Source organism: Syngnathus typhle, unplaced genomic scaffold, assembly GCF_033458585.1.
Source record: "Syngnathus typhle isolate RoL2023-S1 ecotype Sweden unplaced genomic scaffold, RoL_Styp_1.0 HiC_scaffold_270, whole genome shotgun sequence".
In the NCBI taxonomy this organism is placed as follows: domain Eukaryota; kingdom Metazoa; phylum Chordata; class Actinopteri; order Syngnathiformes; family Syngnathidae; genus Syngnathus; species Syngnathus typhle.
In genome coordinates this window covers 24292-51833 of record NW_026872174.1, presented here as the reverse complement: position 1 = coordinate 51833, position 27542 = coordinate 24292, and the positions used below count along the sequence as shown (strand labels likewise).

Below are 27542 nucleotides of genomic sequence, written 5' to 3'. Positions count from 1 at the left end.
AAACATTTATTTTCCTGCAGCATTAGCACATCTGACATACCTCACACACGCACTGTGTTGAGCACACTGCTGAGTTCATGACACCCGCACGCACGCATGCACACACACACGCACACACGCACCCGCACACAATCAGTTCTGTGGTCTTAATATGCCACTGACGACAAGGTGTGACTTTAAGGTTCTTCTGTATTCACACACACAATACACATTTCTAACATTGACAGGGAGAAAAATAAGACAGACAAATGGGATTTTGATCAATTCCCACCAACTGAGTTTGTTGTAAACCATGGGCAATAGTAAACAATAGTGCTCAAGCAGTCTGGAATACATAGAAAGTCTCTTTTTTAAGGTGCTAAACCATCCCACTGAGCGGCGAACAATTGCGAGTGTTTCTGAAAGTGCTGAATACTGCGTCCACATCGTAATTCATCCGCTTTCTTTCAAGGTTGCAAATGTTCGCTAAACGTATGATGTGGACTGTGTCTAAATACTTCTACACCTTACTGTTTGGGTACCATTTTCTCGCAGGAGGACAGCAAGAATAATAAATATACAATGATTTCATGCATTTCAGATTGGAGCTGACATCTGTGGATTTTTTGACGACTCAAGTGAAGAATTATGCCGTCGCTGGATGCAAGTGGGAGCTTTCTATCCTTTCAGCCGCAACCACAATGCTCAGGGCTACAAGGTAGTGTGCTCTTAGGTCATGTTGCACTTTCGTTGCGGTATTAAACCATCCATCTTAAATAAATTGGTGTAGAAGAGAATTAAGTACAAGAGACATGAATAATGGAAGGGGTCGGTAATTCACTGACAATAGCATTTATGCCTGAAGGCAATCAACTTCTTGCACTCAGACAAGCTCAAACTATTTTTACCCGAGTAGACAATTGAATTTGGAAATAATTAATTCTAGAGAAACTGTTGTCATCTCAACTGGTTGGTCAACAATGCTAAGTAACAATTTAACACATATCAGTAGTAATCACAAAGGACAGCAAATGCAATCAGTGCAAGTGCATTTCAAAATATGTTGGCTCTGATAAAAACCTAACCAACTAGTTGCAGACTGTCGGATAAAGTGTATTGATTGATTCTGAAAACGTATTTCTTATAGAAATGAAAATTACCACTGTCTACATAATGAATTTGCTTTGGTTATACCTTTTGATTTGTCTTTTACAGCGTGGTAATATACAGCTCTTGTACTTTGTGACCATTATTGTAGATTGGCCTCACCATTACAATGCGGATGCAGAATTTATGACATTCTTTTGACAAATAAGTTAGGGATTGGGACTTGACTTGCTGTGACATGAATGCCGCAAATGAGATGAGACTTAACAGTCAGAGAGAAGCCACTCAATGAGACAAGAGCAGTGTTTATACTGACATCCAACACTGATTATTTATTACAGATGAGCACAAAGGAGTGGGTAGAAAAGTCAGACCGTTACTGATGAAAAACAAGAAAATAAAGGCTCTGGCAGCAGACGTGACATTTCCATGTTTATTAAGGCCACAAAAGTGTCTCATGACCTAGAAACATAACCAATAATCAATAATCATCATATTATGTTTTCAGATTGTCAAAACAAATAATTCAGAAAGATTTATTTTTCGCTTTTTCTTCCCATGTTTCCAAGAAATGAAAATAAAATAAACAATTTCATATTTAAATGTGAGAAATTTAGTGCAACTTGCAAGGCTGACTTGTAAGTACATGAATGTGCTTCCCCTTAAAACAAATCAGAGGGGAAGTGAGGTTCTTGCTCATCAAAACGCATCTCAGTAATAGATGTTGTCTGCAGCCTCAGGATCCAGCAGCATATGGGGCAGGCTCACTTCTGGTGGAGAGCTCCAAACACTACCTGAGGATTCGTTACACACTGCTTCCGTATCTCTACACACTCTTCTTCAAAGCCAGCACCACAGGGGAGACCGTAGTACGTCCCCTCATGCATGAGTAAGTCATTTTGAATATTACAGATCCCACAACATGAGTGTTACTTCCAGGAAATTAACTTTTTTTTCTCAGTTACTCTGTTTAATTTATGATGCATTTTTTTCTGGATGTTAATGAACGGTATTTTATTGTTTATTTCTGGTCTTAAGGTTTTACTCTGACAAAGCTACCTGGGATGTGGATCGCCAGTTTCTCTGGGGGAAACACTTGCTCATCACACCTGTACTGGACCCGGTTAGTCAACACGAACAACAAATATGTGCGCAACCACACGGATCGTAGATCACTAAAACTACTGACCCCTCGAGACCAGGACATTTGAAATGGGACATTTTTAAGGCCGTATGTGCCGTACAGATTGGAAGACCAGCTCATCTGACACACACACACATTGACCTCCACTGGGAAAACATGACATGGGATTTGCTTTGTTGCCCTCCCCTCCTCTCATCCCTCTTTCTTCCTCTTCCATACCCTCCCTCTTTTCTCTCAGCTCTAATGAGAGCACTGACCTCATTACAAGCAGATTAGAAGTGTAGATGGAAGTGTGTGTGCGAGTGCGCGTAGTAATGTGCAAGTGCTAAGTTTTCTGTACTGCGCTGGAGTGTACATGGATCTCTGTATGTGCACAGATTCAACGATTGCGGTCATGTCAAAGTGGCCTGATTAATGAGCAATTTAGCTTGGCCCCTTTTTAATTATGCAGGGGGAGAGTAAATTGGATTCATAGGTTGTATCAAGTTACTTCAATTGGTGTGATTGTGGAAAAGTTGAAAATACTTCAAGGTGCTGCTCTCAAGGGATTATGGCAAAACCATAAAGGTTTGCACTGAAACCAATAAGAATAAAAACAAAAGTTTGTAAATTCAAGTTTTCAAAGGTCATGAACACAACAGATGCACTGACCAACGTCAACATTGGTGGTGGCAGTCAAATTATTCCATCACCATCTGTGGACCAGGGGCTTATTTTACTTCAGCATTCTCGTATACAGGAATAAGCATTCCTCAAACAGGAACAAAAAAACTGCCAAGGTAAAACACAATGACAGTGAAGCATAATTGAAGATAACTTAATGCTCAGTGTTGAAAAAAATCAATGAAACATTTTTTTCCAGCAAAATTATTGCACACAAAACACAAAGGTATAAAAGGTTTACAACAATTTTTTAAATGTAACTTTAAAGCGTCGTAAACCTCTGACTTTCAATCAAATGTGAATACTTTGCTGAATGCTAAATCCCACTTTTTCTTTCTGTTAACCCTTCATTTTCTACTTTACACTATTACCTTTAACTTTAATTCACTGTCTTTCTCGATTCAGCATTCCATTCATCCACCAACCCATTGCTTTAATGATGCACAAGCTCCACCCTTCAGATCAAGTAGCTGCACTAACCTTGATCTTTGTAGAAAACAGGCTAGATCTATTGACTTGCTTCACCTCATCCCCGCTGGTCATCATCCACCTCATCTTTTTGCCCAATTTTTTCCAGCTAAATTTTTTTTCTTGCTTACATCAAATGTGAGCTCCGTTTCTTATCTTGATTCTCCTAATCAGCTGCTGTCAAATCTTTTGTCTGATCCTTTTTCCATTTCATGCAGGATCTCTGTCACCTTACTCTTGCTCACTTTCCATGTTGCTTGCTATCGTCTCACCTCTATCTATTGATCATAGTACCGCATTGCATATCAAACTAATCTACCTTGTGGTTTAAAGTGTTTGCTTTGGTCATGTCACCATGGAGACGGGCCTCGTGCCCTATGTCTCCAAATCACAACTAGCAGCAATGCTAGCAGCAATACTTAACCTTTCTCTTTTTGTCGCATTAGCCAACATGGTGACTGCTATGCATACAATAATAGTAAAGTAAATAGTAACAGTAAGGTAAATTAGTCCCCCAACCCTGTGCTCTGGATTAAATGTCACCCTTCAAAAACCAAAAGCTCACGCAGTCATTGTTTGAAATTGAAACATACATATTGCAGCGCATCTTTATAAATACCGTATTTTCCGCACTATAAGGCGCACCTAAAAACCTCCAATTTTCTCAAACGCCGACAGTGCGCCTTATAATCAGGTCCACCTTATATATGGACCAATATTGAGCCACTACAGTATGCGTGTCCAAAGTCCGGCCCGCGGGCCAAATGTATATATCTTATATATATATGGACAAAGTTTTAAAATGGGCCATTCATTGAAGGTGCGCCTTATAATCCGGTGCGCCTTATATATGGACAACGTTTTAAAATGGGCCATTCATTGAAGGTGCGCCTTATAATCCGGTGCACTTTATAATGCGGAAAATAAGGTATATAAACACATATAACAATATTTTTGTTGTTGTCTGGTCTTTTAAAAAACATGCTGTTAAAGAGATGACACGTGACATGCTTTTGATAGGCACCATGGCTCGACACCACTGACATACTGTTATGACAAAATTGGTGCTTTTTGAGAAGGAGGGTTCGGGTGGCTTCTTGATTCCATGCTCTATCTTTGCTGCCTTCCTCCCTGTCAGGAAGAGCCATAATCTGACAGCGCTATCAAAAGGCTGGTGCTCTTCTATTGATTGCGCTTGTCTGTCTGCCACCTTGAGCCATCAAAAATTGTCGCCAGTTGTCACTTGATATGGTCTTTTTCCATCATCGGTTGCATCATAGTCTTAAATGTCACAAAAAGCGGTGTAAAAGTCTCAGATCACACAATAGACTTTAAAATGACTTAATCTGAGGTAATTATGTCTCATTATGTTAATATTTTTAAAATGCTTCCCTTGTGGTGTACTTTAGCTTCTACCATCACATATTTTAAATATATTATGAGTTGATGGGCGGCTCGGTGGCGCACTTGGGTAGCACGTCCGCCTCACAGTTAGATGGTTGTTTGTCTCTGTGTGCCCTGCGATTGGCTCGCAACCGGTTCAGGGTGTCCCCCGCCTACTGCCCGATGACGGCTGGGATAGGCTCCAGCACGCCCGCGACCCCCGTGGGGACTAAGCGGTACAGAAAATGGATGGATGGATGAGTTGATGGGCTGAAAGTTCAAGATTAAGGCATTACTCTTTGTTCTCTGTAATTCATACTCACCAAAAACGTGACTGGAAGAAAAGGAAATATGGTTGGAAGGTTGAAAATAAAATTTGCTAATGCATGACAAGTCTTGACACGTCTTTCTTTTGCAGGGCGTGGTTATGTTGGACGCATATATCCCAGACGCTTTGTGGTATGACTATGAGACGGTAAGACTTTGTATCCTCATTGTGAATCACATTTTCTATTTCAATTCAATATATTTTTGCAAGGATTATTTATTAAGAACATACACATGCAATTTGCTGTATTAAAGATTATTTTTATTAATTTACCTCTCATAAATCTTCCTTAAATAGTCATTTGTTTCCAATTTTGCAAAAAAAAAGTATTTTTACTTAAACTATATCTTGGAGACCAATAATCAAACCTGTCTGAGATTGACATCAGCGATGGAAAGGGACCGGAGACAAACACATAGCAACATTAAAATGTTTATTTAGCATTTAGTTAAGAACATGGGCACCCCAATTACATGATTTAAGTCTCTGTGCAGACATATAGGGTAATCCAATTCAAAAACAAGTGATTCACAAATGTCAACAACACCAAATTAGCATCTCCTCCATACAGCTTTAACAAAAAGTAAATATCATAAGCTGGCTCAACGGGAAAGAAGATCATGATTAGGCTAAACTGTATTCTTTGCTGCTGCATCACTGCTGGATTAATTTATCAAGCTACAATGCTTCAGTTCTACAGGTGCAATTAAATGGTGAATGTAATGCTCAAGAGAATGATTGCAGAGGGGGTTTATCAGTATTAAGAGGCATTAGCACACAAAGAACACAGTTTCACATGGAAGTCTGCGCATGAACCTCTTTGTTGGGGACATGGAGACAAGAGAGATAAGACAGAGTGCGACTGGAGACAAAGATAGAGTGAAATCGGGGGTGCAGACGAGAACCGAGAACCATCTCCCTTATGAAAGGATAAAAGAGGTGCTGAGTCCCTCTGGGATCTTAGTTTGAACGTCACAGTGGCATTGTAAAGCAGTCGCTGATCAGATGGACGATTAGATTTCTCGTTGCTGCTGGTTCCTATGTTCGGGTTGGTTCTTAGTGGTTATCTAGGGTGGAGGACGAGGGAACTGGAGCTATTGATCTGCAGCAAAAAGTGCAGGACTAACAGCAAAGGTCAATATGGAATGAAAAGAGAAGCATCAATATGAGTGAAAAAGAACATGTTGGAGGAACAGCAAGAAAGAAAAGTGGAATAACTATAACTAGAAGAACAAAAGACACCTTAACCTTTAAACAACCAAAACAAAAAGCATTTTATATTCCCGTTTTGGAGTTTAATGATACAAAATTCAAGTTTTTCAAATAGTAGCTTTACCACAAGGATGAAATATCTCTCAATGGTGAAAATAAATAAGAACATACGTAAGAAATAAAGAAATACAGCCATACCACACACCCATAGCACTGTACTTACAAAAAAATAAATAAAAATGGCACACACTTCGATCGAAACGCAGAGAAAAGAAAATTAGAGCATCACATGAGAGGATAACAGGACCTAGAATAGGATGGCGAATTAGATGAGATTGAGAGAAGATCTTTTTAAATTGTTTTGGCCTGCCATAAAAGTTCAGGCCTCAGGAGATCAGAAATTAAGTGTGCACTATCTAGGGCTCAGCAGCAATGCAGCAATGAGATTTAGAGGAACCGTGGAGGACTCTTCAGAAGGCGTTTTAATAAGAAGTGGCTGGGTTAGTATACTAAGCAAAATAACCAAGTGTACTCGCAGTATGAAAACTCAGACGTGCATTAAGAATTTGTAAAACAGATTCTCTTGTCTTACCAATCAGATGAAACCATTGGCAGAGCGCAGACAAAAAATTAAGCTGCATCTACCGGGTGACAAGCTTGGTTTACATATAAGAGGCGGTGCTGTTCTCCCCACGCAGAAAGCAGCTGTCACCACCACATACAGGTACAGACTTACAAAACCACTTTGAACTGAAGTAAAAAAACGAAAAAAAACATGGTTGGACTGTTGCCAGGTTTGCATGCATCCGTACCCAATAAGAGCAATTGGGGTTCCATTCTTTACTCTAAGAGATAGCTATTAGACTGTAATTTTTTTCTGAAGGTGGAAAAGCTAATTTGCGGCTAGAAAGGTGCCAGATAGGCCCAAACCATTGTACCATAGTATAGTTAGAGATTGCTCGAATATTGGACACTTTTTATATGATGGTTGGCTAGCTTTTGAGAGTCTTGTGGATGGATGGATGGATGGATGGATGGATGGATGGATGGATGGATGGATGGATGGATGGATGGAGGGATGGATGGATGGATGGATGGATGGATGGATGGATGGATGGATGGATGGATGGATGGATGGATGGATGGATGGATGGATGGATGGATGGATGGATGGATGGATAATGCCTGGAGGTCCCCAAGGAGAACTAGGACTACACCCCTGGGGAGAGGGGGATCTGGCCTGCACTAATCAGCCTGTTCCCTTGGTGACAATGGCATAAAGATGCATAATTGTATCCTTGATGGCTAAAATTGGAAATGTGATCATACATACATAATGATGTATGTATTAATAATGTGGATAATATCTTAATCATAATATTTAAATCAAACTTTAATCATCTGAAGGCTTTGCATGACCCATTAGTACGCCACATATCTTAATTATTCAACTTGCATGTATGCAAACAACAAAAGGGGAAATATGTCTTCTATTTTTAGCTACTGCAGATATAATGGCCAGACATCCCCTGACTGTTTTGAGTAATTTTTGTGAACGTTGTCTCCGTCCTATTTTGATCTACAGTCGACGCAATCCAATGGGTCTGATTATTGCTCTTGATGACAAAGCCCAGGCTGCAGGGGAGCTTTTCTGGGATGATGGAGATTCCAGAGGTAATGTTTCACAAATAGTGTTTATGTTGTTCCAAATAAGAGCACAGCAAGCCATTAAATTTTCAGTTTTTTCAAAAGGCAATTTCTGACAGATTTGAGCACTTTTATCACATTGTTCATAATTTCTACTCAAATTAACCATACTATTAGTAGTAGAGGAATTCTAAATGATACAATATGTATCGATGTGAACGTATATGAGAGACAATGACTCTTTCAGGTACACTTTTTTATTGAACTTTGATTGAGGCACGTATACAGCGTTTCCATTAGGGATGCGCAACTTCCAAAATGAAAATGCTTGTACCAAACTGTTTAAACATTCTGCTCACACAGCTGAACAAATGAAGGTCAGTCACACAGTGTGACAGTACACCGGCTATGTCAAATCACTGTGACAAATTCCAACATCTGTTCTCTTTTTTTTTCACAGACACTGTTAAAAAAGGAAACTACATCCACTACAAATTTACTGTTCTCCATGTAAGTCTCCCTCGAACACATGTTTTTTGGCAAATTCAGCACTATCTTTCGATCTGATCTTGGCTCAGTTTCAAAGTTAAAAGAAGGAAAAGTGTCAAATTTCCGGACATAAAGGCAAAAATAATTGAGTAAGTTAGTATAGTGGGCATTTGCTTTTTCTGCGTCACAGGGGGTACTCACCATGCAGGTGATGCATGCTGGCTACAGGGATCCCAACAACCTACATTTTGAAAACATCACAATCTTAGGGGTTCCCCATCCTCTTGTGTCTGCCTCTGTGACACACGTGGGCTCTGGGTCACATGGAAACTCTACGACCATTGTTCCAGATTCCAGCATAGAGCATGATGCAACCAAGGAGGTACTGTTTAGTCATATTAAACCTCATTCACACACTTTTGCATCCTATTATTAACTTTCATAGAGGTGCTTTTTTTTTGCGCTCAATACTGATGAATGTTGCACGGTAGTGAAATATGAAAATGGTACTGTATTCTACAACTACTTAGGTACTTTGCAAAGGCGATATTTGTATTAAGTATTTTCAATTTCATACAAATAATTATGATTCATTGGTTGACTACATGTTGCAACTAGGTGCAGGTGCAAGGAGGATGACTTTAGAGTCTTGGCTGTACCATTTCAAGGTTAGCCACTAAGTGTGAGAAATGGTTACAATTTACTGTGGGTGGGTGTTTATATAAAAAGAGACAAGAAAAAAATGACTAAGGGTAACAACCCTTTCATGTGCAAACAGGGTTATGAGTTAAAAGCCTATAAGACAAGAGCCTATAAAATGAGAAAACATCCATATATTATATATTGTAGAAGCAATATTGTAGATTGTTTCCTCATATAGAAAAGTGTTCTTTCATGCTCAAGGTTTTTCTGGTCAAACACAGAAGAGTACATTTATCAGATTTTACACCATCATTGTCTGAAGGTGAAGGACAAAACACTCTAAACTTTCTTCACATTTCTCGTCGCACTGAGCTGATCTCCCACACATTCAACATTAGTTAAATAAAGCTTAAAATTGTCAGTCACTGCTATCTTAATTAAGTTTCCTAATTGTATTTATCTAGTTTGCTTATTATATATAACTCTGTACACAACTCTTGGAACATTCACTGCGAATTTGTGTCTTTGGCTCCAGTTTCTTGCTTTAAATTTTGAATCATGCCTTCACAGTAATCCCAAGATAAACATCTGCACTTTGAAGTTCCCCATCAGACATTTTATTCCATTCTAATAACGGTAATATGAGTTCAAAAGAAAGGAACACGTTTTGATGAACATCACTAATGTCTAGCAAACAGATCCAGAAACTTTAGGGTGGTACTTTGACTGTCGAGCTCCCTCAAGATTGTGAGTCATAGTTCCCCATAGAGGCTGTTGAAGCTGCTTTGGAAATTAACAGATGTGTCTTAATTGGTAGTACAAACATTACCCATTAGTCAGTCTCAAGGAAGCCTGTCTGTACAAAGCTTCCCCATGCAAGAGAACTGGCCTCATTCCGCTCTACATGTTCTCAGTGGTGTTATACTGTACAGTGTATATAAAACAAAAGAAATGTGATGCACCGATCCCTTTGGTATGCTATAAAACAGCAACATTTTAATATTTTCCTGTCTGGTGTGGTTTTTGAAGTAGAAGCTGATATGTAATGGCTATTTTTACTGTCCGGTGTGGATTTTAAAGTAAAATCTGATATGTCAGTGCTAGAGAGGACACCCAATTTGGAGCCAAAACAGCTAAATTTAGCCATAAAAAATGAATATGCACTTACTTTATTGTCCTCTTCACCTTTTTTATGACTAGAAAACTTCCAGGAAAGTCCTTTATCTGTTTTGAACAACTTGTAACATGTTTCTATCAATCATTTGATTTAATAGAAGTGTTAAAACAACCAACTGCTGTGTTAAATAGACAAATCAACTCTAATACATCTTTTACATCGATCTCCAACTGTACAACTCCAGGTCTGATTAATGTATTTGCTGATGGAAAAAAAATCACATCACATGTAAAGAGTGTTTTTTTTTCCTATTTGGTCATCGGTTTTCATTGTAATTGGAATACAAAAACATGTACACCGTCATGATGGTACAAAGATTCAGTATGAGCCCGACCTCAGACAGTTTAATTGGTCCACTGTGACGTGTTGGTCAATTGCAGCTGTCGGGTGTGACGAGACTATTGGTGGCATGAGCCTCATTAGTAAAAATCCATAAATTTGAACAGTGTCGCATTTACAGCCACCAGGTTCAGAGCATCTGGGAAAAGAGTAGTCGTCCCGAAATTACCGTCCTTACCCATTTCAGGTTTGTGGGAATATTGGAGCCTATATCTCCTCTGACTGTGATTGAAAGGCAGACGACAGTGTTGGCTGGTTGCCATTCAAGCCCAGGGTAGATAATGACAACGTTTTGCACAATATTACCACTCACAGGTGCTGTTCATACGACGCTTGTCTTTAACTCTGGGGGAGACGTATCTTGTGCGTTGGGAGGTGGTGCAAGAGGAGTACCAGCGTGTTGACTGCCACCCCGAGGAGCATGCGGATGAGGCAAAGTGCAAGGGCCGAGGATGCATCTGGAAGGTTAGGAGAAAATACCTAAATTTTTCTTTCTTAGTCTAAAATCTTCTTGATTCTTTCACTGTCCTTATCAGACAAGCAACATTGACCGGGTTCCATGGTGCTACTATCCAAAAGACTATGGATATCATGTCAGATTAAATGAAGGAACCATGTCTGGCTTTTGGGTTGAAATCATTCGGAACAAAAGGTACCAGAGCAGGGCCCACTCGGAGTCTCGTGACATTGACATCCTCCATGTTCAGGTCACCTACCACAGCAGTAGCATGCTGCAGTTCAAGGTATGTTTATTTGTCCATGTATCATGACGTCTCATCATTGTGAACTATTAGTTAACAGAGCCGAGTAGACTCACTTTGTGGATTATACGTAGATTCCTTAATTTCCTTGAACGGGCCCTCGTGTCCCAGTATTTTTGCCCATATAGTAAATCAGTCAATAGCATATGCTGAATTATTGTTTCCACCAGCTATTTCCATCATGTGTGTTCACCACACAAGTACTAATAAGCCCTTCTGTCCAGATCTGGGACCCGGCCACTGATCGTTATGAGGTTCCAGTTCCGCTCTCTGTCCCAACTGTTCCAAATACTAATGAGGACGAACGGCTTTACAAAGTCCTTTATAAAAGTGATCCATTTGGGATCCAGGTCATACGGAAAAGCACTGGGACCACAATGTGAGTGCAAATGTTAAAGGACACTATAGTTTTCTGATCTGCTCAATGCAGTCACATTGAAAGCTACCAACTACTGCATGTTTTCAAAATTATACTGAGTTGCATTTTTGTTCGCTGTCGATATAACATTTGACTCATGCAAGAAGTTAAAGTTACAATTGGAGAGTATGTGTAATCTGAAAGCATTGCTGCACACAATTCCTAGCAACAAAATACGGTGCCTCGAGACAATTTAATGACATCTAATATAGACATTAGAAAAAGTGAATTTCTTTACAAAGATGCTTATGGTCAGTTTAGATACAAACAAAATTTTTACAGTTAACCAACTGTATTACCACAGTGGTGTAACACTGCATACCATCAAACTGAGAGCCATTTCTAGTATTTTAGCCCTGTCATTAGCACCTCTCAGTATGATGTACTGTACATACTGCCGTTCTACACCCCTCCACTCTACAATTGCAATAATTAACATACTGTATTGGTGCAGGTTTAGCAAACACATAATGAACGCATTTAGTAAAGGTACAAAAACATACAATTCATATTAAATCAATTATATGGTGTCTTAGCTAGATGAATTTCCCTATGTGTGATTAACATACTTGTCAATATGAACTCTCCTTGCTGAGGTTATTTGCTTTCAGTCAATGAGTGTGACCACCTGCTCTGAAGTCAGTGACAACATATGAGCTAAAGAAATGGCAGTAACTTGCAGCTAAGAACATTGAAGTGATGTTTACAATGCTAAAAAATAAATAGTACTTATATGCATATTTTGGGACCTCTCTGAGGAAGGGTGATTACGTCATTTGAAATGTGGCTGATTAGTTTACCTGAAAATGTGCCCTTACTCCCTTTGGAATTAACCGTGTTGTGTTAAACTTTGTAACGTGAATAACTCCCTGTACAATCATTACTCTGATTGATTCTGAGTCTCTCACTTTTTCTCAGCTGGGACTCAGCTGTGCCAGGTTTTACCTTCACAGACATGTTTATTCAAGTATCAACACGTCTCTCATCCAAGTATATTTACGGCTTTGGTGAGACCGAACATTCAACATACAAACATGACCTGAACTATCACACCTGGGGTATGTTCGCCAAAGACCAGCCTCCTGGAGTAAGTATCTTACTGAAACACGTTTCAAAACGAAGGGTTGTTTTTCTTCTCTGCTTAACTATTTGATAAAGTAAAATCAGATTTGGGGACTGCTTAGAAGCTGGAATTTATCATTTTAAGATGATACAATTTTCCACATTATTATACATGTCACCAAATGTGTTTATAGAGAGGTTGGCTTGGGTCGTTTAAATACAAATGATTTTTCCTACATAATTTTCAACTAAAGAGGTTGCCCTCTAATAACAACATGGGATACAATGAGTCAGCACCAGTACCTTACAGTGACATCACTACATCATAACCCCTGTCTTCTCCTTGGAATTATTTCAAACAGACAGCAAGGCAATGGACACATAAGCACCCACACAACCACGTACACACATGCACGCAAACACACGCACACGCAATTTTAACAGCTCCTCAGGTACCAGTCGACTCGGAAGCTGATGAAGCCTGACATGCCCGTGAGCTTTCGTCATAGATGTTGACATCTCAAAGTGGCAGATTTCCTGTCTCTAACACATCACTGTATCCCCTGTTGCCCCGTCCATCTTGTTTTATATTCTTATTGTAATGTTCAGTTGGGTAAGCGAATCTCAAAGCTCCACACTATAATTTGCACTGCTGCCATGACTAAAACTGTACAAAAATGCTCTTCTGCAAACATACCAGAAACGTAGCAACCAAAAATGAACGTCCCAAACTTGACCATGCTCTCTTTATTACAGTACAAGATGAACTGCTATGGAGTCCATCCATTCTATATGGGCCTCGAGACCACTACTGATGCTCATGGTGTGCTGCTGCTAAACAGCAATGCAATGGGTGAGAGGAAATCAGAACACTCAAGCCTGTATGAAGTGTACATGCTCTGATTGTGCCCACTTGGGTTTCCTTTAGTCTATGCGGCATCCTATCATATTTCAATAACATGCACGGTATGTTAATTTAGCAGTATATTGCCCTAAAGTTTTGAATCTTAGTGTTTGTCTATCTACCCTGCAATTGGCTGGCGACCAGCCCATGGTGTACCCCACCTCTAACACAAAGTCAGGTAGGACCAGTTCACTCATTACCCAATAGTTGGACATGGAGTGTAGAAAATGGATGGATATATAATACACACACGCCAATTCCAAATTGGTTAAAACAATAAGGCTTGTTTTTCTATAAAAATGTAGAATAATCCATTACATTTTATGGTTGGAATGCAGTTGGTCTTATCTTTTAGTAAATCGACCCACAACAAGGATGAATACATACACATGGCACTTTAATGAGTATGCACACTCATACTAAATTATGCATAAAATATAACTATGCAAATGTGTACGATTCTGGTACTATTTTATTCTTGGCTTTCCCCTCTGTTCTCCATGAAAACCATGACTTGCACAGAGCAAAATGATGAAATAGGTTCAAATAAATGTGTTTTTTTGCGTGTGTACACAGATGTGACTTTTCAACCTATGCCAGCTTTAACCTACCGAACTGTGGGAGGCATCCTAGATTTCTACATGGTCCTAGGACCTACACCTGAGAATGTTGTCCAGCAGTACACTGCTGTAAGTCTTCTTAATTGCATGATTTGTTTGCGTATGAAAGAGAGCAAGAGAGAGCGAGAGGGAGAGCGAGAGAGAGACAGAGAGTGAGAGAGACAGAGAGAGAGAGACAGAGAGAGAGAGAGAGAGAGAGAGAGAGAGAGTGTGTGTTTAGACTGTCCAAATGAGAGAATGCAATGAAGTGAAAAACTCCCAGCTGCTGCAGTCCATCAACGAAGGCCCAGGGCCAGACACAACACACACGCGCAGCATCAGGCTCACAATTCAAAATGTTACCCTCACGCACCCACACATAGACACACATTTATTTCCAAAACTTTTTTTTTCTGCTGAAGTGTTTTGACTTCCTCATTTGTTTTTTGTCTTAGCTGATTGGAAGACCTGTTCTACCTGCTTATTGGTCCCTCGGATTTCAGCTATGTCGGTATGGATATGCTAATGACAAGGAGATAGCAGATCTATACACACAAATGAGGGCAGCGGGTATTCCCTACGTAAGTTCTCTGAGACTCTTCGACTTGTTTTTCATAATTGCAGATGATACCATGAACATTGACATTATTGGTGTATGGAATAGTTATATATTATAGTGGATGATGTTTGTTTAATTGTTTTTAAAATTGAATCTTCAGGACGTGCAGTATGCAGATATTGATTACATGAAACAGCAGCTTGACTTTGTCCTGGACCCAGAGTTTGCTGGACTACCTTCCCTGGTTAATGACATGAGAAAAGAGGGCATGAGGTTCATCTTCATTCTGGTAATCAACAAACCTAAAATTCTGAATAACACACCCAAATAGACCAACGGCAAACATACAAAGCTTGATCGGCTAAATGTTACCAACAGATAAATGTTACCAACTAGAAACTGTTGCTTTCTTAATTTATGCTGTTGCCTTTTTTTAATACCAGGACCCAGCCATTTCGGGCAATGAGACCAATTATCCTGCCTATGATAGGGGTAAGGCCGCAGATGTCTTCATTAAATGGCCGAAAAAACTTAGCGATGACATCGTGTGGGGAAAGGTAAGATGGCCTGAATAGCCATACAGAAATTAAATGCAAGAATGCTTTTTATACAGTAAACAGAATGTATGAAATGATGTAACTGGCATTATTGCCTTGCAGGTTTGGCCTGATTACCCAAATGTTGCAGTAAATGAGTCTCTGGACTGGGACACTCAAGTAGAGGTATAGTTTAAAGATAATTATAAAGATATGTGATGTTTTATAGTGAAGCATCCAAAGTCAAACACAATCCTCTCCATGCTCCATATCATTGCCCAAACATTGTTTTGCAGAGGAAATAATATAAATTCAATGAATGTTTTTATTTTGCAAGGAAACATTGGCTGAATTCCAAATCATTTAACTTTGGAAGTTTTCACTTTTGGAGGTCCTACTTTGATGTGTATTCTGTGTATGAATATACAGGATCTCGGATGGAAAATTTGCACATTTGTACAAGTTACAATGACGCAATAAACCCAGTTTACATTTCGCAATTATTTCCCTAATCACATCTTCTCAGCTCTATAGGGCTTACACTGCCTTCCCTGACTTCTTCCGTAATGCAACGGCAAAGTGGTGGCATCAAGAGATCATGGATTTCTATCAGACAACTATCAAATTTGATGGCCTGTGGATTGTGAGTGACCATGAACAGTACAGAACATTTACCTTATTTTTATACTGCCTAACTGTGTCCAATTTTCTTTTGGACTTTTACACTCAAATGTATCTCTGTGCTTACCCACAGGACATGAATGAACCTGCCAGTTTTGTGCATGGCACAGTGGGGGGGCAGTGTCTGGGTGACCCTCTGCTTGAGAAGCCTCTATATATGCCATGTAGGATTTACACAACATCATGTTATGCATCTTAGCCTAACATTTTCTTGTCAAGCAACAATAACTCTTATCTCTGGATGTGTTTTGTGTCTTTGTCCAAATAGTCTTGGAATCTAAACATCTTGGATTAAATCATAAGACTCTGTGCATGAACAGCGAACAGATCCTCAGTGACGGGACACCAGTCAGGCACTATGATGTCCACAGCCTCTATGGCTGGTCCCACACAAAGCCTACTTATGAGTGAGATCCTACATTATGTGTTTATGTCAGAATGTTATTTCACAATTTGACTGAAATAGTGGGTGAAAGCCAAAAGACTTACCATGTCAGATAATGTTTTTCACGCATAACTGCATTTTGTCTTCTTCATACAGCGCCTTGTTGAATGTGACTGGTAGACGAGGTATAGTGGTGACAAGGTCCACTTACCCCTCCAGTGGAAAATGGGCTGGGCATTGGCTAGGTGACAACAATGCCAGTTGGGACCAGTTGTATAAATCCATAATAGGTACTGTACATTACACACTCATAACATTTAACGTTCTAAAAACATGAGCTTGCACACCCATACCTTTTGTGAAAAGTGGGAAGTCACACACGATTTTCCTCTCTTACAGGTATGATGGAGTTCAGTCTGTTTGGCATCCCGTATGTAAGTATCATCTTCTAATCTTTTTTTTTTTTATAGGATAATCTTATTGATGTGACCTTGTCTGCTCTAAGTAGATTACATGGCCACAGTGATGTTATTTCATTTTGTTGGACCGTTTGATCAGAGGACATCTTGTACAGCATGCTGTTACAACAGGAGGCGGGGATCGTGTTGCTGTCAGTCAACATTAAAAAAATGGGTCAATTCTTCAAACAAAAAGTAATTTCCATCAGTGGGCTGCTAAAGACATGCATTAAAGCAAATGGTTTATTTTTGTTAAAGGTTGCAAACGTTTGTGAACGTCTGATGAATTTCTATCCAACTGTTTGAACCCTTAAATGAAAGAAAACGTGCCTTATTACGACCGACTCGGTTCATCATCTGCACCATGAATGTCCACTGTCTCACTTCCAACCATATCAATCACATTTGGCCATCCTCTTCTCTTATTTTCATCTTGTTGTGGGCTGTCATGGCTGCCAGGAGTTTAGTGTAAACGCAGCATATTATGCATGCATTTAGATTGTGAAAGGAAGCCAAAGTACCCAAAGAAATTGACACAAGCACTGGGAGAACAATGAAACTCAGCCTGAGCCGAGATTGTAATCCAGCAACCCTATTTTCACTGTTGTCTCTTCTTTTCTTTCATCGGACTTCACTTTCAGACTGGGGCAGACATATGCGGGTTCTTCAATACAGCTAAGTATGAGATGTGCCTTCGCTGGATGCAGCTGGGTGCCTTCTATCCATATTCACGAAACCATAACGGCAAGGGCAACCCGGTGAGTAAACTTCGAGCGGAATGATTAAAGCTTAGTTTACTATGACGGAGAAATATCACTCCACCTTCAAACCATAACTTGCATTTTTTTGACATGGAGATACATATTTTGCAATACTGCATGAGGAGCTAGCTGAGGTTCAGGTTGTAATCATTATTTTTGATGATGAAATGAAAGAATACACCTTTAAGTTCAAAACAAAATTCAGAGCATTTGTTTGTTTTGCTGCGTATAATGTGTTTCAAAATCTGAACAAGTTGTCAGTCCAACAACTCCTCTGACTGGTTTGGGGTGGATCATTTGTGTTCCACTGAATTTGAATACTGTAATCACTCCTAAGTACCTGTGCTCAGTAAAAAGTTGAAAACCTGAATATTTTCTTGTACTTGTTCTCTTGGAGTGAGCCAAATTTTTGCAAAAAATACAAAGGTATGCACGTGCACACACACACGCACGCACGCACGCACGCACACAGACACATACATCTCCAAAAAGATACACTGTTTCGGTGTTGTTGTGTTGGTGGCATTCATTCTTGCAGTGACCTTTAAGAGCTTTGGAACACATCTAAGAAATCCAATAAGGCCCGTCCAGGGATCGATCCCATGAGACAAAATTTCTCTGCAATAGAGTCTGAAGTACTCGACGGGACAGTTTGTGTGTGAGTGTGTGCGTATGTATTGTGGGTGGGGACTTAATTGAATTCTCAAGGTGATCTGAGCACCACTGCGCATCACCTCCTCTCCCAACACAAATGCCATTATTCCAGTGGTTTTGTAATGGCTTGCAAATGGGAAAACATCTAGAGGATGATTACCCAAGTCTGTGTTTTTTAGCTTGGAATCAAAAACTTTAGGGAAAAGAGCAAACTGGCTATGCACCATCTAGAAAAGAAGCAGGAAGAAAAGCAACATCGGGCACAGCTTTTTATACGCGGTGGGAATTTAGGAATTCAACAATCCCTCATTGGCCTTGACAGTTTTTCATCTTTAGGTCACCACCATTTTTTGGGATTAAGGTTTCTCATGCAGACATCCCTTTTCTGGTGGTTTTAATAGAACTATCTGAATTGTATTAATACTAGTTCACTGTCTTCATTTCATAGTAAATGGAAGGAAAAAACTAAAAAAATATAGCATGCATACATTTGTTAGTGAATAATTATTTCATAAACACATTTTGTTTTCAGAGACAAGATCCTGTTGCCTGGAACTCCACTTTTGCAGAGGCATCTCGGAAAGTCCTGAACATTCGTTACACACTTCTGCCATACCTGTACACACTCATGTATGAGGCTCATACAGAAGGAAACACGGTTGTCAGACCACTTTTGCATGAGTAAGTAAAATAAAAAAAACGGATGAATAAATAGGATACATTTGAACTGAATTAGTTTTATGTTGATGAATCTGACCTCTAAATCTCAGACAAGTGCTGCATTTGCATTGTTAAACCGGTTGGTTACTCAACTCTAAAATAACCTACAGATGTGAAATCTTTAAGTCTTTTCTTTTGTCGTATTTAACAAAATGTGCCGATCTGTCACAGGTTTACGAAGGAGAGAACTACTTGGGATATTCACAAACAATTTCTCTGGGGACCTGCTCTTCTTATCACTCCGGCCCTTGATCCGGTGCGCTTGCACAAACATTGGTATTATTGTGTAATTTTCTCAAATACTTACCAGGCTTTGTGATTGGCAGGGAGCTACACAAGTTGAAGCCTATGTTCCTGATGCACGCTGGTATGATTATCATACGGTGAGTCCAGAGATTTAGCCACTTGGACATCACACATTGACATTACAGCATTTGTTACTGAATTGCAAAATATATGTATACTGTAATAGCTCATCAGAAATACAAATCAAAACACATTTCTAGCAAAGCACTTTTAAATTCAATCCTTCAGTGTTATTTTTATGAGCTGTTGGTATCAGCAGATTACAACTTCAATTTAACATGAAATCATTTTATCACCAAATTTATTCCATGGCTATAATTATCAGAAAGCGCCATCAATATGTGACAGCATAAAAGTTTAAGCCATTTCCTCACTCTAATAATACAATTAAACAAAAGCAGCTAAACAACTGAATAACCAGCTTTAATGGTGAGGCGTAATGTTCACTTAAGAGTATGATGCAAAATAATAGACTGAAGAGTAAAGAAATTATGATGTCCTCCTGCTGCTAGCCACTGAAACTGATGCGGATGCCACCTCCGTTGCAATGCCTTTTTGGTCTTATCGGTCATTATTTTACAAAGTGTCAAGCTGACATAAAGTTAATGAGCTGCCATGATCACCCTTTGATTTAGGCCAAAGATGTCAAAGTGCGTGGCAAAAAGGTCTGGATGAACACACCAATGGACCATATCAATCTACACATCAGAGGAGGATACATCTTACCTTGGCAAAAACCAGAGAACACAACATACTACAGGTAAAAACAAATGACAGCTCAACAATACGCCTCAGGCAAGCGCGATGGCAATAGAGGTTTTTGTCAATCACCACTGGACATTTTGTTAATGGCAAGATTACACTATAAAATGCACAATAGATTAATCAGAATGAATGTTGTCAAGAACATAGAATTATGAATAGAATAAGGCCTTTCCAAGAAATTGCATGCCTGCTATATGATCAATAAAATAGTTTACAACTTATTCCCAACTCAGGGTAGGGTGAATGGCTTGGATGGTTAAAGAAAGCTTGAGAAAGGCAATAAATTAGATAGAGGGTTTTGTGTGATTGAGCGCAGTAAAGATCAGGTGGGTCCCTGCCAGCAATGATATAAATATAGCAGGTGCCCTTCACTGCTGCAACCCTTACCAGCACTTTTCTTTTAGCCGAAAGAATCCTTTGGGACTGATCGTTGCCCTAAGTGACAATGGGACTGCTCAAGGATTGTTCTTCTGGGATGACGGTGATGGAATAGGTGAGTAAAAGGTCACCTATGAGAACATTGCTGTTTCCAAATGTTCAATTACAGGCAGCTACAATGGGGGTGTATCAAATGACATTTAGAGTTACTTTTCTGTTAGTTCTGACAAATACTAAAGGCTGTAGACATTTTGAAAAACAATACATTTTGGGGTATTCAATAAACTCCTTGTATCCAGGAACCAAAAAAAAAAAAAAACACACACATATGGCACACTATAAAACAGCCCTCTTTGTTGGATGTGCCCGCCACTCAACAAGTTGTTTCGCCGCATATGGTTCCCACTAACTGGAACACTCCCAGATATGTAAATATGCGATGCCTTTACAACACTGTGACAAAAGATGGTTTGCAAAAACGGGGAATAATAGATAATAATGAATTCATTTCCCGTGTCGGTTCCTCTCCTTCCTCCCTCCTCATTCAATGTCCGGCCTAATTTGTCGTGTTTGCTTTTCCGCTCACTGAAGTGACATATTACCTGTGTTTTGTTTGAGTTTCAATATTAGCAATGCATTTAACTGACACTCAAATGGACTCACAAATGTTTATCATGGTCAGCAATTCTGCATCTCAATCCACAACACATCTACAAGTTTGTGGTACTAATATTTGCTCTGCTCTCATAAAGCGGTGCAACAGTATTTACTTACTCATTCTTCAAACTGCTCTATGAATAAACTGTAATTCATGAGTTATTTGACCCAGCCAAACTACAAAGCCATTTACACATTTAAGCAACAACTGTTATTACCATGTATTGGAGAATACACACAAAAGTGTGATGTTTAATGTTAAACTTTGCATAAAATAAAAAAATGTACTGCTCAGTTGAATCTAAAAACAAATTAGTAAAAAAGACGACATTGACTTATACTGAGCGATGACAAGTTTTATTATGTATGAGATGGCAATGCTTGAACGTGAGCAAAAGTCTAGATGTTACACATTAGATTCTGTGGTTTAAAAAAAAAAAAACAATGAGCAACTTCTTACCATCAAAATATTTCTACACATTTTATGTGTTACTTTATCAATTAATTGCCAATGATAATTGACTCTTGCCTCTCATCCCCAGATGTTTGGTTTGGGTATTTGAGCATTTTTGCCTGCCACATCATTTACATATAAGTTCAATTTGGCTCATTTAATAATATGGTAATTGTTCCAAACAATGTATTTTGTTTTAATGATGTATGTATGTAATACTCTTTTTTGATGTATTTATATTTTAAACTTGGGCCAATTTAACGTGTAAATCTTACTGTAATCACCTCACAGGAATAAATAAACTTTTCAGAATCTGATTAAGTACCGTATATGTAGTACATTTATAATGTTTTTAGATCATACTTCTGTTTGGGGTGGTTTGTATTTCAATAATTCATACTTAATTATTTTTCTCCCCTCAGACACGGTTGAAAAAAGACAATATCTACTGACCTCATATGCTGTGAAATCGGTGAGTTCAGACTCTGACTAAATGCCACGTCTTTTCATTCCTTTATCGTCACTATTGTTATTAATGCAGCAATAGTTTAAACTCATTGATTTTCATTGGATGGTGAATATGAAAGGTTTCAGATCACCTTTGCAGGTAATAATTTGTCTAAACTGTAGAACAGAAGTTGTGCAATTTCTTTGAAAGTTAATATAGTTTACCTCTTCAAAAAATACTGTGAAGCGCCAATCCCAGGAAGGATGACTTATTTATGCTGCCTGTTCATAATGGGCATTGAGTTATGCTCCTTTCATTACATTAACTTGTCACCACTGCAGCAGTACATAATGATGATGCAGGGATAAAATGTTTTTCTGTGTATAATGTCCAAAAGGACTGGCGGAGAAGTCATTTAGGATCAATTCATCATGGGAACAGAATGTTAAAAACAGTTACATAATGAGTTTGTTCTGCTTTCCACTGAAGCAATAACAAAGCATAATTGTTCGTTATTTTCATTTTTAGAGGGATTGGGAGTAAGATTTCGTTTCCACTATAAGGAAATTCACCTATCTGTTGAACTCAATGGGGTTGATTGTGATAAGAGGCAACATACGTATATCACACTCATAAAAACACTTAATTCCATTCTCTTTCATTGTCATTACTATGATTTTTCTTTTATTCATCAGTTCATTTTTTCTTCAGTAAAACATGCAGCAAAATACAATTTGGAGTTTTGGTGGCAATTGGAACGGGTTGATAATATTTCAATTTTCAATTTGTTTCTATGAGGAGTATTGATTTAAAATTAAAAATCAAAATAAATTGGGTTACAAGCTTGGTCATGGAGCACATTAAACTCATAGCTCATGGTCCTGAGATTTTAATTTATTAACATTCATAACAAGATTTCTTTGTTTTATTTGCAATTGTTACTGAAATATGTTTGCTGCCTCCTATCTTAATCTGTCTGGTGTTTTTGTTCTTCTGCAGTGAATCTACTGAAGCAGACAGCAATTTGGTACCAAAATTAGCCCAGAATTCTATTAACTTATTCTTTACTTTAGGCTGTATGGCAAAAACAGCAATAAATCATCATTGAATAAAAAATATTAAAGCCAGTATTGTTCGATATAAATTTGCCCCCTACATTTGTTTTGTGAGTTGGAAGTGCATGTTGTTGCTTAGATGAATACAAGTGTGTTCACCACACCCCTTTTAAGTTTGAAGTGTCACAAACCCACTGATCACTTGGATTTATGCTACTAACCCAGCCCCATCCTCTTTTCATCTAAGCAAAGACACACTATCACACACGGACACACATTAATAAGCATACATTTAATCTCAAACATTCACAGCTCGACGTACACAAACATACAGACCCGCACGCACTGAATACACACACATACAGCGACCGGAGCCAAACATCTGTGGCTGTCCTCTGCCTACCATCAGGCTCATTCCAAAGCAATTTCACACAGCGATAAAGCAGGCACACTGTCAGCCAAGGGGAGGAGGAAGAGAAAGAAAGAATGAGTGTGTGTATGTGTTTGCGCGCATGTGAGCATGAACGGGCAGATGTGAGGAGATGAGGAAAGTTGGGCAACAAGGCCAAAGCTGCCTTGCAGATTAGCACATCACATGCCATTTGTGCGTGTGTGAGTGTTTGTGTGTGTGCGCGTGTGTGTATTCCCACATTTGAACGTCTGTGCTCTGGCCTATGGTTTTATACGTTTTGGCCGCAGACGTTTTGTGATTATAGAACATTACATTATATTTTAAATGAGAAGTATCATGCATTTCTTTTCACACTAGTTAGCTAGTTCATAATTGTTTCTTATAATAAATGTTTTTGTTAAAATAGCCTAAAGATCAAAGAATGACACGAGCATTTTGTAAGTAGTGCTCACGTGCACTGGAAGTCTCAAAAGTTCACCACATTCAAAGTATATCAATGAGCATTCGTATACCAATCATTTGGAGCAAAAAGCCACTACAAAAAGTGCCCATAATAATTATGTTGCATTATCACTTGTAGTGGCAGAGTTCATTTAGGAGAGTGACACAAAATATTGCCACCCTTAACATCCTTATGAACACCAGTATGCTACTATACTCAGACATCAATGTTGGTAGAAGTTATCAAACTTTAAAATGTGATAACGTTGCAGTTATTTGGCTTAGACAGGATAGTGTGTGACCTGGTGCTTCACAAGCTTCTCTCTGTCTGGAACTTTGTCCAGATGAGTCATATATGGGGAGAGACTATGTTAGTGGTTATCAGTCTTTTTACTTCATGCTCTGGGTGATTATTCTGTTTATTTAGTCCTTCTGTTTTAGATCAGTCTTGTCCTTCTTTAAGGTCCCAGGCTAACGTTACCCCATCAAACAACTTGAACAAATGAACTACGTGCAGACTTTGTGTCCAATGGCAAATCACGCTTTCCAACAACCTTGGTTAACTCTTAATTAACATCTAAACATCATACAATACTCATTTTCTCTTCATTATCATTCTTTCTTTTCACTTTAGAACACTTTGTCAGGTAGAATTCTCCACAGCGGCTTGTTTGAAGCCGACCATTTGATCCTTGGCATAGTGAAAGTCTGGGGGATCAGCACGACTATCACAGAGGTGACTCTTACGGATGTGACTGAAACAGTACATCCTCTGACACCTCAGTATAATGCTGATGCTCAGGTGAGTATTTTTCTAAAATACACTTTTAGTTATATACATATTACATTTTAGTAACATTCCAAATTTATTGTATTTAATACAAAGAGAAGTAAAAAGGAAAAACACTAACAGCACAGATTAGGATATAAACGTCATGACTGACTGAATTCAAACATCAATCCAGTTTGATTATTCTGACAAAAAACATATTTACTTTGATATCCAAATTCAATTTGTGGTTTCAAACTAATTTCATACAATTAAAACTAAAATTAACTGTCTCAGCCTGAACATGTCTAACAAAACTGATTGAATATGTTCACAGTGAATTTCATGGCAAGATTTTTATTATAATGTTTAATTCATCTAATTTACATGTCTCTGGGTTGAAAGGAAGTCGCTTACTGATTTCTGCGCAAACATGATAAACATGAGGCATGACTCGCGAAGGAGGTGGCATTTGTTTTCAAAGTCACTGAGAATAATAAACTGCAGTTTTGCTCTGTGTTTTTTCATGCCCCCCCCATGTTAGTTCCAGACAGTGTCAAGTCAAGGTCAATGTTTGGCTCCAGCACACTTGTTTACCAAAAACAGGGTTTGAATTTGTTCCAAGGACAAAGAACAGAGACAATTAAGCTTTATGTCAATGATGTAACCATCAGAACTCCTACCAAATGAGTTTAGGGCATTTCAGGGGAGTTTGTTCAAAAAAACAAGCTGGCAATGGAATAAATGATATATGACAGCAAAATTTATATTTTATGTTAGTGTATTCATGCTTCTCAGTGAGTTATAACAATATGATGTGTTTTGCAGCCCATAGTTTACACCAACTAAAATTGCACAATTATTGTCATATTACACACGTTTTTAATTGTCCTTCATCTACAGGAGCTGATTATAGATGCAACTGCAATTTCAGTCCGTGTGGATCAAGGATTTACCATTACATGGAGGGCCAGTGTCTAAGTATGCATTATGTTTTGTTTTTGCACTTGGTGAATATTTAGCATACTGTACATATGTCAATTTATACAATTAGACATTTTTAGGAAGTCGAATTTCCTTTCTTAGGTGATTCATGTAAATCTTGACAGACATCATTTGAACAAATTAACACGATAGAGCTGAAATGTATTTTCACATTTTACCGAAAAGTCCGAATTTCAAATTTAAAACGTAACATTTGTGTCTAACTAGCAATTAGAAATTGCCATCTGTCGTTGTAGCTACGTCAAATTTGAAATGAAACTTTTACTTTTGTACATGCTACAGGTTCAATGTGTAATGAATTTTCTGCCTTTTGACATTTGATGTTTGGACAACATGTATTTGGATGAAAACAATGTTTGTACTGTTTTTCTTTTATAATTATACTCTTAAAACTAACGTAGCGCAAGACTTTGGGAAAGAAGGTCTTCAATGGGCACATTTTCTCATTAACAGTGATTACCTTCAAGTGGAGTAATTAACATGCACCCATTTGTATGATATGATTAGCTGTGGTAATGATTGGTTGAGTGATTAGGAAAAAAATATATTCCAATATGTAAGTGTAATAGTGCATAGGAGAGTGAATCTACCGTATTTTCCGCACTATAAGGTGCACCTAAAAACCTCCAATCTTCTCAAAAACCGACAGTGCGCCTTATAATCAGGTGCGCCTTAAATATGGACCAATATTGAGCCACTACAGCAGGCGTGTCCAAAGTCCGGCCCGCGGGCCAAATGTATATATTTTATATATGGACAAAGTTTTAAAATGGGCCATTCATTGAAGGTGCGCCTTATATATGCACAAAGTTTTAAATTGGGCCATTCATTGAAGGTGCGCCTTATAATCCGGTGCGCCTTATAGTGCGGAAAATACGCAAGTTAAAAGTAATTAAAAAATGCATTACCTGCATGTATGAGTAATACTCTGAAATTACATTTCTTTCACCACAAAGAAATGCTTAAAAACCATCTTCATCCGTGCCAAGCAAGGAAGCAGATGTTCATGATAAAATTATAATAGGAAGCAGTGCTCAGTGGAACGAATATCTCAAGAGGTATGCATTTGATAAGTGGAAAAGCTTTGATTTAGGAAAGTCCTGATGCAGTAACTGATCCCCTTAAGCGGAATTGTCATAAACACAATAATAAACATTAAAAACTCTGCGGTCTTCCACTGATGCAGTATATGCGTATGAGGAGGAGGGGTTGGGGAGCATATATGCTAGGATCCGAGTGTTAATCATAGCTTTTACATGCCGTACGCTTCATATGTAAGCTTTGTCCTTTCCAATTGCATTTGATCATCCATTATTCACAATAAATGCTGAAAGACAAATTTAGCTGTGGGCCCATCCCATTGATTGGCACTCTAATCCGCCCTTCAGTGAGACAATGGACAGGAATCTTTACTTTTAACTGTAGTGTCTAGATCAGGGGTGCCCAAACTTTTTCAGCTCGCGAGCTACTTTTGAAATGACCAAGTCACAAAGATCTACCCACTAAAAAAAAATATATATATATATGTATATATATATATATATATATATGTATATGTATATGTGTCATCGTGAAAAAAAAGTCAGACTCCCATTCCCTATGAAAGTGATACTTCTTACTATGGCCAGCTGTCCCACTCCCATTCCTTTTTATACTCTTTCTTAAGTTTAAGAGAAAAAACAGGGTTCTGACAATTGGAAGGAACTCGCGAGCTAGCGTGTTTGTGTTGTGTTCTTAGCGCCGTTGTTTGTACACGCGTCAAGTGCGAAAAAAAAT

The 27542-nt window shown here is 38.6% G+C and overlaps 1 protein-coding gene across 3 annotated transcripts; it reads left to right on the top strand.

Moving 5' to 3' along the window:
• Positions 1-586: 586 nt before the first annotated feature.
• On the top strand, positions 587-26929 carry LOC133149174 (maltase-glucoamylase-like). Of its 3 annotated transcripts, XM_061271808.1 has the most exons (32): positions 587-697; positions 1821-1975; positions 2125-2209; positions 5163-5219; positions 6884-7008; positions 7870-7958; positions 8392-8441; positions 8611-8802; positions 10894-11043; positions 11115-11321; positions 11564-11718; positions 12676-12844; positions 13576-13672; positions 14300-14412; positions 14778-14903; positions 15042-15170; positions 15325-15438; positions 15541-15603; positions 15944-16060; positions 16172-16262; positions 16367-16505; positions 16640-16773; positions 16883-16917; positions 17583-17699; positions 18889-19037; positions 19248-19332; positions 19403-19459; positions 20018-20142; positions 20552-20640; positions 22059-22108; positions 24627-24794; positions 25665-26929. In XM_061271808.1, exons 1-32 carry the CDS (start codon positions 641-643, stop codon positions 25740-25742), a joined length of 3567 nt encoding a protein of 1188 aa, XP_061127792.1. In that variant the 5' UTR covers positions 587-640; the 3' UTR covers positions 25743-26929. The 3 variants fall into 3 exon arrangements, 2 of the variants coding, with proteins under 2 accessions (XP_061127792.1, XP_061127793.1); XM_061271809.1 differs by lacking the exon at positions 8611-8802; XR_009713152.1 differs by lacking the exons at positions 18889-19037; positions 20552-20640; positions 22059-22108; positions 24627-24794; positions 25665-26929 and having other exon boundaries at positions 20018-20101.
• Positions 26930-27542: the final 613 nt, after the last annotated feature.

Coding starts and splice junctions, on each gene's coding strand:
- LOC133149174 (XM_061271808.1), top strand. CDS start 641: ATGCAAGTGGGAGCTTTCTATCCTTTCAGCCGCAACCACAATGCTCAG. Junction 11,044..11,114: donor GCCGAGGATGCATCTGGAAG/GTTAGGAGAAAA, acceptor TGTCCTTATCAG/ACAAGCAACATTGACCGGGT. Junction 11,719..12,675: donor AAAAGCACTGGGACCACAAT/GTGAGTGCAAAT, acceptor ACTTTTTCTCAG/CTGGGACTCAGCTGTGCCAG.